The sequence below is a fragment of the Mastigoproctus giganteus genome, chromosome 12, assembly GCF_048544385.1.
Source record: "Mastigoproctus giganteus isolate SK-2022 chromosome 12, ASM4854438v1, whole genome shotgun sequence".
In the NCBI taxonomy this organism is placed as follows: domain Eukaryota; kingdom Metazoa; phylum Arthropoda; class Arachnida; order Uropygi; family Thelyphonidae; genus Mastigoproctus; species Mastigoproctus giganteus.
The window spans coordinates 13,302,400-13,315,100 of NC_143586.1; the positions used below are offsets into that span (position 1 = coordinate 13,302,400).

At 35.2% G+C, this 12,701-nt stretch overlaps 1 protein-coding gene across 3 annotated transcripts in view; it reads right to left on the bottom strand.

Annotated features, from left to right (window-relative positions):
* Nucleotides 1–12,701, bottom strand: part of LOC150076711 (rho GDP-dissociation inhibitor 1-like) — a 74,808-nt gene that overhangs the window by 50,549 nt on the left and 11,558 nt on the right. For all 3 annotated transcript variants that reach the window (XM_090386214.1, XM_090386212.1, XM_090386213.1), the window contains exon 2: nucleotides 9,927–10,109. In XM_090386214.1, coding sequence (XP_090242340.1) covers nucleotides 9,927–10,107 — 181 coding nt within the window. In that variant the 5' untranslated portion in view covers nucleotides 10,108–10,109. The remainder of the gene's footprint in view (nucleotides 1–9,926; nucleotides 10,110–12,701) is intronic.

Consider the following 12,701-nt stretch of genomic DNA (forward strand, 5'->3'; position numbering starts at 1 on the left):
GAGAATTACAAAGAATGCAGATAAAATAAAAACAACTTTCAAAGCGGGAACAACTCAGTGTAATTAAAATCCATTAGATTAAGACAAGAATTGGGAGAGATGGAACGGCTGTCATCTGTTTGGATAGAAAATCAAACAAAAAACAAGTCTGCTTACGATAGAAGCAAAAGCATTAGCAATATTTTATTACGACTTACGTATTATGTATTATAAAATACGTAAGTATTTTATTACGACTATTTTATTTAATATAATAAATTTTTTACGAATAAAATACATCTTTTATTCGTATAAAATACTTTTTTAATATTAAAAAATACTAAAAATACTTTATTATAATATAATATTATTTTTATTACGTATTTTAATCGTTATAAAATACGTAAGTATTTTATAACGATTAAAATTACCCGATTATTTATTGTGTTTGGTAATGTTTTAGTTCCAAATGTGTGTTCAGTCTTGGGTGGTCGGCACCTAACCCCACTTTTCCCATAGAGCCTGTTGTTTATATTGCACGATTTTGCATTGCACGAGGTTTTCTAGGAACCCAACTATCGTGCTATACGAGGACAGACTGTATATTTTTGTACAGCAGCTGAGACAGTAAAGGTGAAAAACGTACTTTCCAGTAACAACAATTGGATCAAGGCATTTTAACCTCAAGAGAGCATAACAATAAAGCATACCTGATAGGGTACTTTAATCTCAACACAGAAGGAGGGGAACAATTTCAACTAAAGCATCAGTGGTTTTGCATTGAATCGAAAGTTTTGGTGAGAATGTCACTGAAAACTATGGTCCAGAAAATTAATGTAATAGAAAGAGATGGAACACTAAAAGAATATTTGTATTTTGTTGGAAAACTGTGGGGTTTGCTAAAGTGGATGATGATTTGCTGCTGCAGCAATGCTAATACTAGAGAGGCTGTTAACCCTCAAGCAAAACAGTGTTTGTTGCTGCTTATGAAAGTGAAAGTTAAAATGCCTATGTTTTTTTTAATAATGCATATAAGACAATGTGTGCAAATAAAATTGGATTCTTTCATTAAATTAATTAATTTCTTAAAGAGTTAACTAATTTTCGTGTTTCCTTTAATATTAATACCATGGTTCTACTTTTACTAGTTTATGTGATACAGGTCCACAATCCCTCATTCAAAACTCTTGAGGCCAGATGTGTTTTGGAATTTGAGATTTTTTATATTTCAGAATTGCAGTATGGTACATGTACTGTATATTACTGTAACACCCTAGTGGGGTCTATGGAAACACCTTGTAAGCAAGTAATATTTCTGTAGTGAACCTTATAAATATAAATATTGATAAATAAAGACTATAAATAGTATTACAGTTTATTTCTGCAGTAATAATTTGGTAAATGAAATTGTGAGATAAATATAGACCATAAATATTCTAGTATAGTTTATTTGTAAGGAAAACATTCAATAAAACTTCAAACATATACAAACTAACTGTACATATATATGCAGTAAAGGTATACATTACATCTGGCTTGGGAAACTTGGAGAAGAGGGTGCATCAGTGTTGTCATCGTTATCATCAGCTTGGAGTTGGACATCTGAAGATGAGTCAGGAACAGGATTCACAAGTGAGAAAGCAGTACTATGACAGACAGTCTTTTTAAAGACTTCTTCCAGTGTCACGCCTCGTTAACATTGGTTTCTATCTAAGCAGTCTCTCTTTAATTGAGTAAACTGCCATAATTTCTTGTTCACTAATAAATGCACATTGTTCAAGGCTTTTAATTTCACCTGTGTTCACAATTTCGTCATCTTCATCATCACTACTATTCTCATGCTTATCTTGATTTAACACCATTTCAGCAATTTCCCCATCACTCGAGGAATACACAACAGGTGCATCATTGTCAATGTTCAGCACTTCTTCAATATCAGTTTCCTCTAACTTATTTACACTTTTCGATGATAAACCTTTGGCATAAGCAAGGAGGTTTGCTATCATCTTCTTTTCCTTAATGACACTAAATCCTTCAGTCTTCATCTGCCAGTTCAACTTCATCAAACATCATTGTAGACAAAGTCTGTGCCAAGAATTTGTTAATATTGATTTATCAACATTGTTCCAAGTATTAGCAACTGTGTAAGTTGCATCCTTAACACTGAACTCTTTCAGGAAGCCTTGTATTCCGATGCCTCTGTTGAATGCATTAAGCATACAATTCAAAAAATTGTCTTTATACTGGCTCTTCATAGAATGTATAATTCCTTGGTCACAAGGCTGTATTAAAGATGTCACATTGATGGGAAAGTAAATGCCAGAATCATTACTTTTTCACAAGAAGTGCAGTGGGGAAAAGTGCAGGCAGTTGTCCTTATTGAACCAGTCATAAAATAACTCTCTGGTTACCTATGCTTTCTTGTTGGCATAATAATGTACAGGTAAATTGCATACACCTTTCAAACATCTGGGATGTTGGCTTTTTCCAATAACTGCCAACTTTAACTTGTGTGTGTGTGACTGCAGCGTTGTTACACACAAGAAAAGGCAACCTGTCCTTATCTTTGGTGTTCTCTCATCAGCTGCTGTTAATATTTTTCTAGGAATACAGCACAAGTACAGAAATGTTTCATCAGCATTGTAAATTTGTTCAAGACCAAGGTTTTCAGATATTATTTGGAAAATTTGTCAATGTAATTTTCACATGCTTCATGATCAGAGAACCCTTTTCACCAGATTTTCAGATATTTTATACTCATGATGATTTCTGCAGCCAACCTTCTGAATATTCACACACTCACCTTCAATGTTCAGTTCTTTGTGGTATATTCTAGCTTGTTTCATAACCAACAAAACAGTTAGTGGCCTATGTTCACTTCTTTGTTGTCAAATCTACTCTTTCAGTACATGGTCAAAATCTTCATTTTTTATTGTATGCACTATTTTCCTATTTTTCATTAGTTTGTGGTCATTACTGTCAGTATAAAAACTTCAAAAACTAAACTTGTCTTTCTGTTTCTTTAAGTCATACAGTGGTAGTTCCCTACACTATATTCTTCAGTAAGGTGCTGCATAGACACATCACAATCAAGCTTCTGCAAAAATTCCACTTTCTATACTACTGATAATGAGAAATGCTTCCTTTTCTTCATCAGTTGCATATTGCCTATGCAACTGACGCCTCTCACCTGCTTGGGTCATGTTATGAATATGGGTGATGCTCTACAAAAAAATTTTCGGTTTTCAGATAAGGGACAGTAGACTTGTACTACTTATATTTTCATTTCAATTATATTGTTACTTGTCTCTTGGCTTCTCTTATAAATAAAAGAAAATCTAAACGAAAATATTATGCTTATTACTGTTAGCCAGAGCTTGACCCAGCAGTACTGGCAAGTCACCTGGCAGGTGACCCTTGAAAATAACATTCTCACATTAGCCATTAATCAATGATTAAAAATCTGAAGTTTCTTCCACCTTCTTAAATATAGTCAAACTTTTACTGCATTAGTTTCTGAAGTGATTTTTTACAGTTTTATACAGAAATTGTGGTCATCTGACAGGTTTTCACTGTCTTTTCAACTATTTGGCTTTCTGCTTGAAGAGTGACAAGGTACCAACAATGTGTTTATTTAGAGTTTCAGGTTACTTGTTTTACATTTTCCGTTAGTTCAATAAACATCTACAGTCATGCCCTAGTTGTTTTTGAAAGAATCATTATTGTTTTCACACAGTAAAGATGGAGAAAATGAAACCCAATCCTCTCCAGATAGCCACTATCCTGCAGGAAATATATATAGCATGAAATTTCACGTGCTGTAAAGCATGTGAAATTCGAAAGATTTTGAAATAAACCTGAAAACAGAAGGAGCTGTCAAATATATAAAATGTTTTTTTTTTCCATTTTTTAATATTTATGTATGTAATAAGCAGAAATATATGCACATGCACATTTTTGAAATTTTGACCATTTAATGGTCCTTTAAACTGGAAAATGGAAGAGAATAAGAGATTGATGTTTCTATTTTATATATAGAATTGGGGGGGGGGGGGGTTTGAAATTTTTCAGAATTAATTTTTTTTTTTTTTTGTTTTTTTGGAATAAAAGGTTACTTGTTTTTGGTAAAAAATATAGAATGTTTTAAAATTCTTAATTTTTGGCAGCATGCAAAAAAAAAAAAAAAAAAAAACTAAAAAATTTTAAAGAAATTAAAATCAAAGCTTTAATTAACTTATTATTATATTATTTTAAATAAAAACAGTGGTGAGGCACCTGGCAGGTGACCCACCATTGTTTTTTTATTCTACAGTAGTTAGCCAATCGGTGGGCACAAGTTTTCTAGACTGTGAAACACCAAAGAAGCTAGGGGTTATTGTCTGTACATTATGTACAAGCCTGAATGTAAAAGGATATCAGTCTGCTATTATATTGTAATTATCAATATGGTTGTCAAGCAACTTTAATATAAAAAGTTAAGTACTTATTTGTATTATTTTTATTTTATAGGTACATATTTAATTTTTTCCATTGTTACTACATCTGACATGTTCAGCATTTCTCCACTCATACTCTAATCTACTTATCTATATTTGATGGGTATTTCTGCTATCACTAACAGTGTCCCTAAACCATCTCAATATTTTAATATATCATTCCTTTTTTAAATGATCATTCTTTTTAAGCTGTTACTATTCACTACAACCACTTGTTATTAATACGCGCGTGTGTGTGTGTGTGTGTCTGCGCGACATCGCCTTATACAGAGGGACAATCACCTCCTTTTTCCCTGCTAGCAAAATTTCTATATATCATTAACAAAACCCCATAGCCTGCCCTGGCAGCCTTTCTGCATTGCTCAGAAAACTTCATATCTGACTGCACAATTACTATCAGCTCTTTTTCATTTTCTACCACCTTAAGTGTAGTACCACACAGTTGGTACGTTTCTCTGGGGTTACTTCTACCCATATGCAGTACTTTGCATGTGTCAAGGTTAAACTTCAGTTGCCACTTCTCAGCCCATCTGCCCAAATTTTCTAGATCCTGTTGCAGCAGCACACCACCATTACAGTCATTAACAACCCTGCCAACCTTTGTATCATCTGCAAACTTCGACACTAAGCCTGATAAACCTTCATCAATATCATTGATAAATATACACAACAGTGGACCCAACACCGTACCCCATGGGACTCCACTAATAACATTAGTCCACGAAGAGCAGCACCCATTGATTACCACCCTCTGTCTTCTCCCACTCAACCATCCTTTTATCCATTGTAGCAACTTATCCTTAATACCATTCTGCTCCAATCTGTACAGTAATCTTCCATATGCAACAGTGCCAAAAGCTTTCCTGAAATCCAAGTAGATGATATCAAAATTACTTTTTTGCATCCAGTTCCTTTGTAACCACATCATAATACCCAATCAAATTTTCAGACAAGACTTTCCCTTAAAAAACCCATGCTGTGTCTGAATTATTGCTGCAGTCTTGTTTAGATAATTCTGCAATGCATCTTTAACCAGTGACTCCATTATTTTATCCGGAACAGAAGTTAAACTAACTGGTCTGTAATTACTCGTGTCACCCTTCGATCCCCCTCTGTGAAATGGGGATACATTTGCACATCTCCTGTCCATGGGGAGGTATCATAATTATGGCTAAGGGTTTGCTTACTTCCTTTGCCGCCTCCTTTAATATAACTGGATAGATCCCATCCATCCCAAGTGCCTTTCTTATGTTTAACTTCAACAATAAGTTGAAGTTAAACTTATTGTTGAATAAGTTTTCAACAATATGAAGAAAACAATAAGTTTTCCCTTAATAACTCCTCATGTGTGAATTTATATGCAAAATACTCATTCAGTTTGTTTGCTTTTTGAGCAGGATCATCAACAGTTGAACCATTGATATCAAGTGGACCAATGAGATTCGTCCCCCTCCTTTTAGAGTTTATATAAGTAACGAAATCCTTGCTGTTTTTCTTAGCATCCTTTGCCAAAGATTTCTCGTAATCTGCCATCGCCTGCCTAACCTCCTTTGTGACTTGATGGCAGACTAGCTTATATCTGCCATAGGCTTCTGTGTCACCTGAATTAGAATTTGCTGTTGGTAACATCATAGTTGATCCCACTGTACAGAATTTAAAAACTGTCTGAGACCATTGTACAGAATTTAAAAACTGTCTGAGACCACTGTACTCACCTTTACTGAAGCAAAAACCCTTTCCTTTACTCCTGATGGTAATTATATCTGTAAGTAAATCCCACATCAGTACACTGCGATCACTGCCACCTAGTGGTTCCTTTATCTGCAAAATTCTTAATACAAGGATGATCACTGCTGATAACAAGATCAAGAGTATTACCCTCTCTGGTTGTCTCTCAAACATGCTGCTGCAGAAAACAATCATCCAATAAATCCTCATTTATTCATTCAACTGCCGTTTTCTGGAACAACCTTCCATCATACGTATTTCCTGAAAATTACAATCTACAGAAGTTCAAGTCCAATGTCAACAAATATCTTCTTTCGTCTTCTCAACCTCCAACCCAAGCACGGTACTAAGTACTATAGGTTCTAATACCTCTCGTGTTTGGGGTTCACATAAAAAAATAAATAAATAAATAGTGTTCAGCTATTGTGTAGCTGAACTACTAGAGGAACTTGATGAAATTATTGGAGGAACAAACAAGCAATGTGGTGGTTTTTCAAAAAAGGAAAGTTCTCAGTTTAAGCACAGTGCACATGCAAATTGTTGCTTTTCTTGAATAGCTCAGTTTTTTATCACTAAACTAAATGCATAAATAATGAATTATAATAACTGCTTATTATATTAATCACAGCAGAAATATTAAATGTGTATTGTATTGCAAATTTTATTAACTTGCAGGAGTAAGTAGTAGTAGTAGTAATGGAGGCATGTGATGCAAGAAAGCAAGCGTATGAGCTTATGCAGCATCAGGCAAAAAAAAAAAAAAAAAAAAAAAAAAAAAAACAATTTCACACATCCATTCCCTCTAAAAGTTTGTCCAGTTCCTCCTTGAATTTATTTAAACTATCAACAACCCCAACGGCAGATGGAAGTTTGTTCCAGCAATTAACCACCCACTAGCTAAAGGCAAATTTCTGCACATCTATTCTACAACTGTCTTTCCTCAATTTGAATTTATACCCCCTCAGGTTCTACCAACCTGAGGGGGCATAAATTCAGTGGAAGAATCCCATCAGAATTCAGCATGCTCAACCCAGTCAAGGCCATATACACCTCAATCAGATTACCTCACAGGTGCTTAGTCTCCAACCACTGCAAATTTGCAAAACTTAAGCCTTTCTTGGTAAGAGGACCCCCTTCATTTCCCTCACCAATCTTGTTGCCCTTCTCTGTACATGCTCAAGAAACTCAATATCCTTCCTAAAATAAGGACTCCAGACCTGTACACAGTACTCAAGGTGTGGCTATTAATATCTGACTGCACAATCACTCCCACTCATTTTCAACCACATTAAGTGTAGTACCACACAGTTGGTACATTTCTCTGGGATTACTTCTACCCATATGCAGTACTTTGCATTTGTCAATGTTGAACTTCAGTTGTCACTTCTCAGCCCACCTGCCTTAATTTTCTAGATTCTGTTGCGGTAGCACACTACTATTACTGTCATTAACAACACTGCCAACCTTAGGATCATCTGCAAACTTCGACATTAAGCCTGATATACCTTAATGAATATCATTGATAAATATACAAAACAACACTGGCCCCAACACAAAACAATGGGGGCACTCCACTAATAACATTAGTCCATGAAGAGCAGCATCCATTGATCACCACTCTGTCTTCTCCCACTCAACCACCCATTTAACAATTGTAGCAACTTACTCTTAATACCATACTGCTCCAATTTGTACAGTAGTCTTCCATGCACAACATGTCAAAAACTTTCCTGAAATCCAAGTATATGATATCAAAATTATTTTTTGCATCCAGTTCATTTGTAACTACATCATAGTATCCAATCATATTTGTCATACAAGATTTTCCCTTAACAAACCCATGCTGTGTCTGAATTATTGCTGTAGTCTTGTCTAGATGATCTTGCAATGCATATTTAACCAGTGACTCCATTATTTTCACCTGAAAACAAATTAAACTAACTGGTCTGTAATTACTCATGTCACCCCTAGATCCTCTCCCCTTTTGTGAATTGGGGATAAATTTCCACATCTCCGGCTGTGAGTACTTCCACTGAGTCCAAGGATGATCTCATAATTATGGCTAGGGTTTGCTTACTTTCTTTTCTGCATCCTTTCATATAACTGGATAGATCCCATTCACCCCAGGCACCTTTCTTATGTTTAACTTCAACAATTTCTCCTCCACTTTGCTTTCAGTTATTAAAAAAATATTAAGCACTCCTTGTTACAGTTTGATAAACTTCTGGCATTTTCCTCCCTTAATAACTCCTCATGTGTGAATTTAGATGCAAAATACTCATTCAGTTTGTTTGCTTTTTGAGCAGGATCATCAACAAGTCGAACCATTGATATCACGTGGACCAATGAGATTCATCCCCCTCCTTTTAGAGTTTACATAAGTAAAGAAATCCTTGCTGTTTTTCTTAGCATCCTTTGCCAAAGATTTCTCATAATCTGCCTTCACTTGCCTAACCTTCTTTGTGACTTGATTACAGACTAGCTTATATCTGCCATAGGCTTCTGTGTCACCGGATAATTTATATGCATCCCATGCATTTTTCTTCTAGTACGTAAATACACAAAGTGTTATAAAAAGTTGAGCAAATATTATGTTGAGGTATGGAGAAGTGAAATGAAAAGAATTACTTACATGCCTGAAATGAATAATAGCACTATGTATATTCCCTAAATTGAAACCCATTAAGTGCAGCAGCCATTTATGAATATTTGTCATATTTTTTTTTTTCCTAGTCTGCAATACTACAGAATGATTTGCAAGTAATTACCTATTTTCAAAAATGGTATTGGTTGAAATCTATGGAGCATAAAAGCTTTAATCAAGCAACAAACTTTGTCAATCTGACTACTACATCTGCAACTAAATGTCAAAAATTTCACTGGGAATACTGTCAGTTATTTCTTGATTATTCCTCCAGTGAAGCAGTTCTTGGCTTTCTCAGGTAAACTCTTTCTTTGGCACAGTCCCAAAATAAAAAAATCCATCAGGGTCAAATAAGGATACTTGTAGGTGACTGCTGGCTCACGTCTGACAATCCATCTGACAGTTTTTCACAGAAATGGTTCAGTAGAGTACCATCCTCCATAAGGATAATATCTGCACAAAAATTTTTAAAGTAAAGTAAATTTCTGAATTTGTTATATCTGAAAATTGAAATATGCCATTTGGCTCTTTTCCAAGTTTCTGTGGATCATCTGGTCCCAGTTTTGTCTTAGTAATTAACAGTGTATAGCAGCATACCGTTAATGAAGCCTACAATGAAAAAAAATGGTTTAATCTGAGCAAAAAATAAGTAGCACAAAACTATATATGACCAAGATGGCTGGGGGGGGGGGAAGTTTACCAGAGAAAGAGGTCTTGCTAGTCTTCCAGGCATCAAAGCCTGATTTCAGCAAACTCCATCCTTCAAAAACTGCTGATCTTCCAGTTCAATTTCTTTCAGACAGAGATACCATTGTCATCACTTTTCTGTGGAAACCATTAATGGTTTTAGTTTTTAGTGTTGCATCCTTTCCTTATTTAGCTTGCTGATATCTCTGAACAGCTGTTACTGTCTGGCTGCAGTCTTTGCTCTTTTGCTGAAAGAGCAAAGGTTGCAGATGGAAGCAGTTATTTTTATTTTTTAATATGGAATTTTTTTAAAAGAAACTAATAGAAATATTTCATTCAAATAACTAGGGTAAGTTTAAACTATTTGGTTAAAGGCAAAATATTAATCCTACCTACAATAATGGCCTCTTTTGTTGCTTGCCCAAGCAATGCTTCTTTGTATTTTCTGAGACTTTCATCTCCTTGATCTGCTGCAACTATATCTTTTAAACTTCTTTCTGGGGGTGGCCTATACCGAGAATCATCCTCATGTTCATCTTCACCAGACTGTCTCTGGGGTTCATCACCAGACATGTCTTTAATTAGAGAAATACAATCTAAGAATTTTTATTCTTAAATTTAATCAAATAAAAAAAAAAAAAAAAAAAAAACATTTCCGTGTATGAAGATTCCTTATTGAAGATGTGTGTTAGAAATTTTTATAAAAAATTTATATTTAAGATATATAATTTCCTGGAATAAAATGCAATCATTATTCCAAGTAACCCCAGGGGCTCACATCTGGTGAGTATGGGCTTGACACACCCAGGGTCATTAGCTGGATATCATCAGTCTTCTCTTTCTTGGTGATTCCCTTCTACTTCTGACACACTCACTTTCTCTCTCTCTCTCTCTCTCTCTCTCTCTCTCTCGGGGTAATTCAGAAATTTTTTTTTTTTTGGCTGGTGTAGCATAAACCTAAGGCTTCCTTGCACCATATGGCTAATAATAATAATAATTCTACTTACTTGGGAAAAAGGAATTGTAAATGCCACAAAATTATTACTGGATGAAAACATCAATTAAAAAACTATATACTGATCAAAACAATTAGAGGATTAAATATGATAACACACATAATTTATGTAGTTGAAGCTAATTTCTGACCAATATATTAGCATTAGCATTAGCATTAGTAGAGGCATTTGATGCAAGAAAGCAAGCTTATGCAGCATCAGCCAAAAAAAAAAAAAAAAAAAAAGTAACATAAATAAATAAAAATAACCACTTCCACTTCACCCCTCTGTTCGTTCGAAATACCTGTCCAGCTGAGCCTTAAACTTATTTAGGCTATCAACTTCCACGACAAGGGATGTAAGTCTGTTCCACCCACCAACCACCCGCTGGCTAAAGGCAAATTTCCGCACATCTATCCTACATCTGTCTTTCCTCAATTTGAATTTATGCCCTCTCAGGTGATTTTTCTGAGCTAGAGGAAGAATCCCATCAGCATTGAGCATGCTCAAACCATTCAAGGCTTTGTACACCTCTATCAGATCACCCCGCTGGTGCCTAGTTTCCAGACACTGTAATTTGCAAAACTTAAGCCTTTCTTCGTAAGTATGTGTCAGTATATATGTAAGTATATATGTCAAAACATTCAAGGCAACTCCAGAATGAAAAGTAATTGTGGCTCTTGGAACATGGCACATTAGAAGCAAGGTATTGTCAGTTTATAGGAACAGTTTTTGGCACTGCTTCACATGGTTGTTGTTGTTGTTATTTGGTTTTTAGGAGCATTAGCAACTAAGGCCATATTGCTCCAGGGATACACGGTGGTCATTCCCTGACCTTTCCGCATCCTCCATATTTGGTGGTCACGGGCTCAAACCCCGGTCTAATCAAGAAGCGTGTGCTACACTGCTGCTCCTGCCCACCTGGCTACAGAGGCGCCGCTTCACATGGATAACGGCTGTAGTACAGTGGATTCCGGTTATTTTGGCCACCAGTTAATCGGGGCAGTCATTTATTTGGGACAAATAAATAAAAAAACAGAAACCAATCGAGAAAATAGCCAGAGTTTACTTCGCTTAATTGGGACAGCATGCCGTTTAATCAGAGCAGGAGACCGCAGCACTGGAGATTACTCTACAATTGTCTCCGACAGTACCACGTGGTTCGGTGGAAATTCTGGAGGTCACAACCATAAAACAATAAAAACAATTAGCAGCCACCTGTTTATTGGGCTTTTCTGTTAGTGAAAGTTATCAGAAACGGACAGTAAACTCAATCTTACTGAATTTGAGATAATACCGACAGCTGGAATTCTATGGGTTATGGTGAAATGTGTTTACACTTCCATGGAATCTTCAATCATATAAAAAAATTAATTTTCAGATCTTCCGTTCAGTCCTATTTTTAAAGCTTTGTAACTCGTTACTCTGTTCTCACTTGCACATATCGTATTACTTGCAATTTGTTTGTGCCGTGTTCTTTGTTATTGATTGCTTATCTTTTTACTGTTTTAAATTTTAACCCCCACCCACAATGTCAGTGAACAGAAATGTCAACTAGTTAGTATACATATTAATTATTCCGATTATCACGCATATTCTTCTAATTTTCATGTATCATTTAATTTTTTAATTGGTAAGGTAATAAAGGGTAAATTTGTGCTTAATATATTTGCTTTTATAGCCTGTGGATAATATTCCTCCTATTTTCGCTAATTAGAATCGCTGTTTAATAGAATTAAAATTCAATTCACAAACGTGATCACAATGACTGGCACTTACTGCACATCGTATAGTGAACGGTACTTTACTGTGGTGAGTTCGTCGTAATGTAATTTGATTGTACAGTGACAGTCTTCTAATTAGTCTATTAGAACAAGTAACATTAGTCTTCTTCTTCTTAGGTGAAGCGTTACTTATTCGAAGTAGTGCAATATCATGGAAACTCGTTGTGAAGGTATTCACAATATGAGATATAACTTAAAACAATGTTGTTTTACTAATATTCTGATTTATTCAGATATAGCTATGTATTTCTGATGCACTTGCACTATATTTATACATAGTCTAGACTCTTTCATAGCTTGAGGCTTATGCCCTAAACGCTTTAGAGTTGTACAGTGAACCAATTGTAAAGGGGGGGGAGTACATTGTATTTTTAACTATTTACGTGAA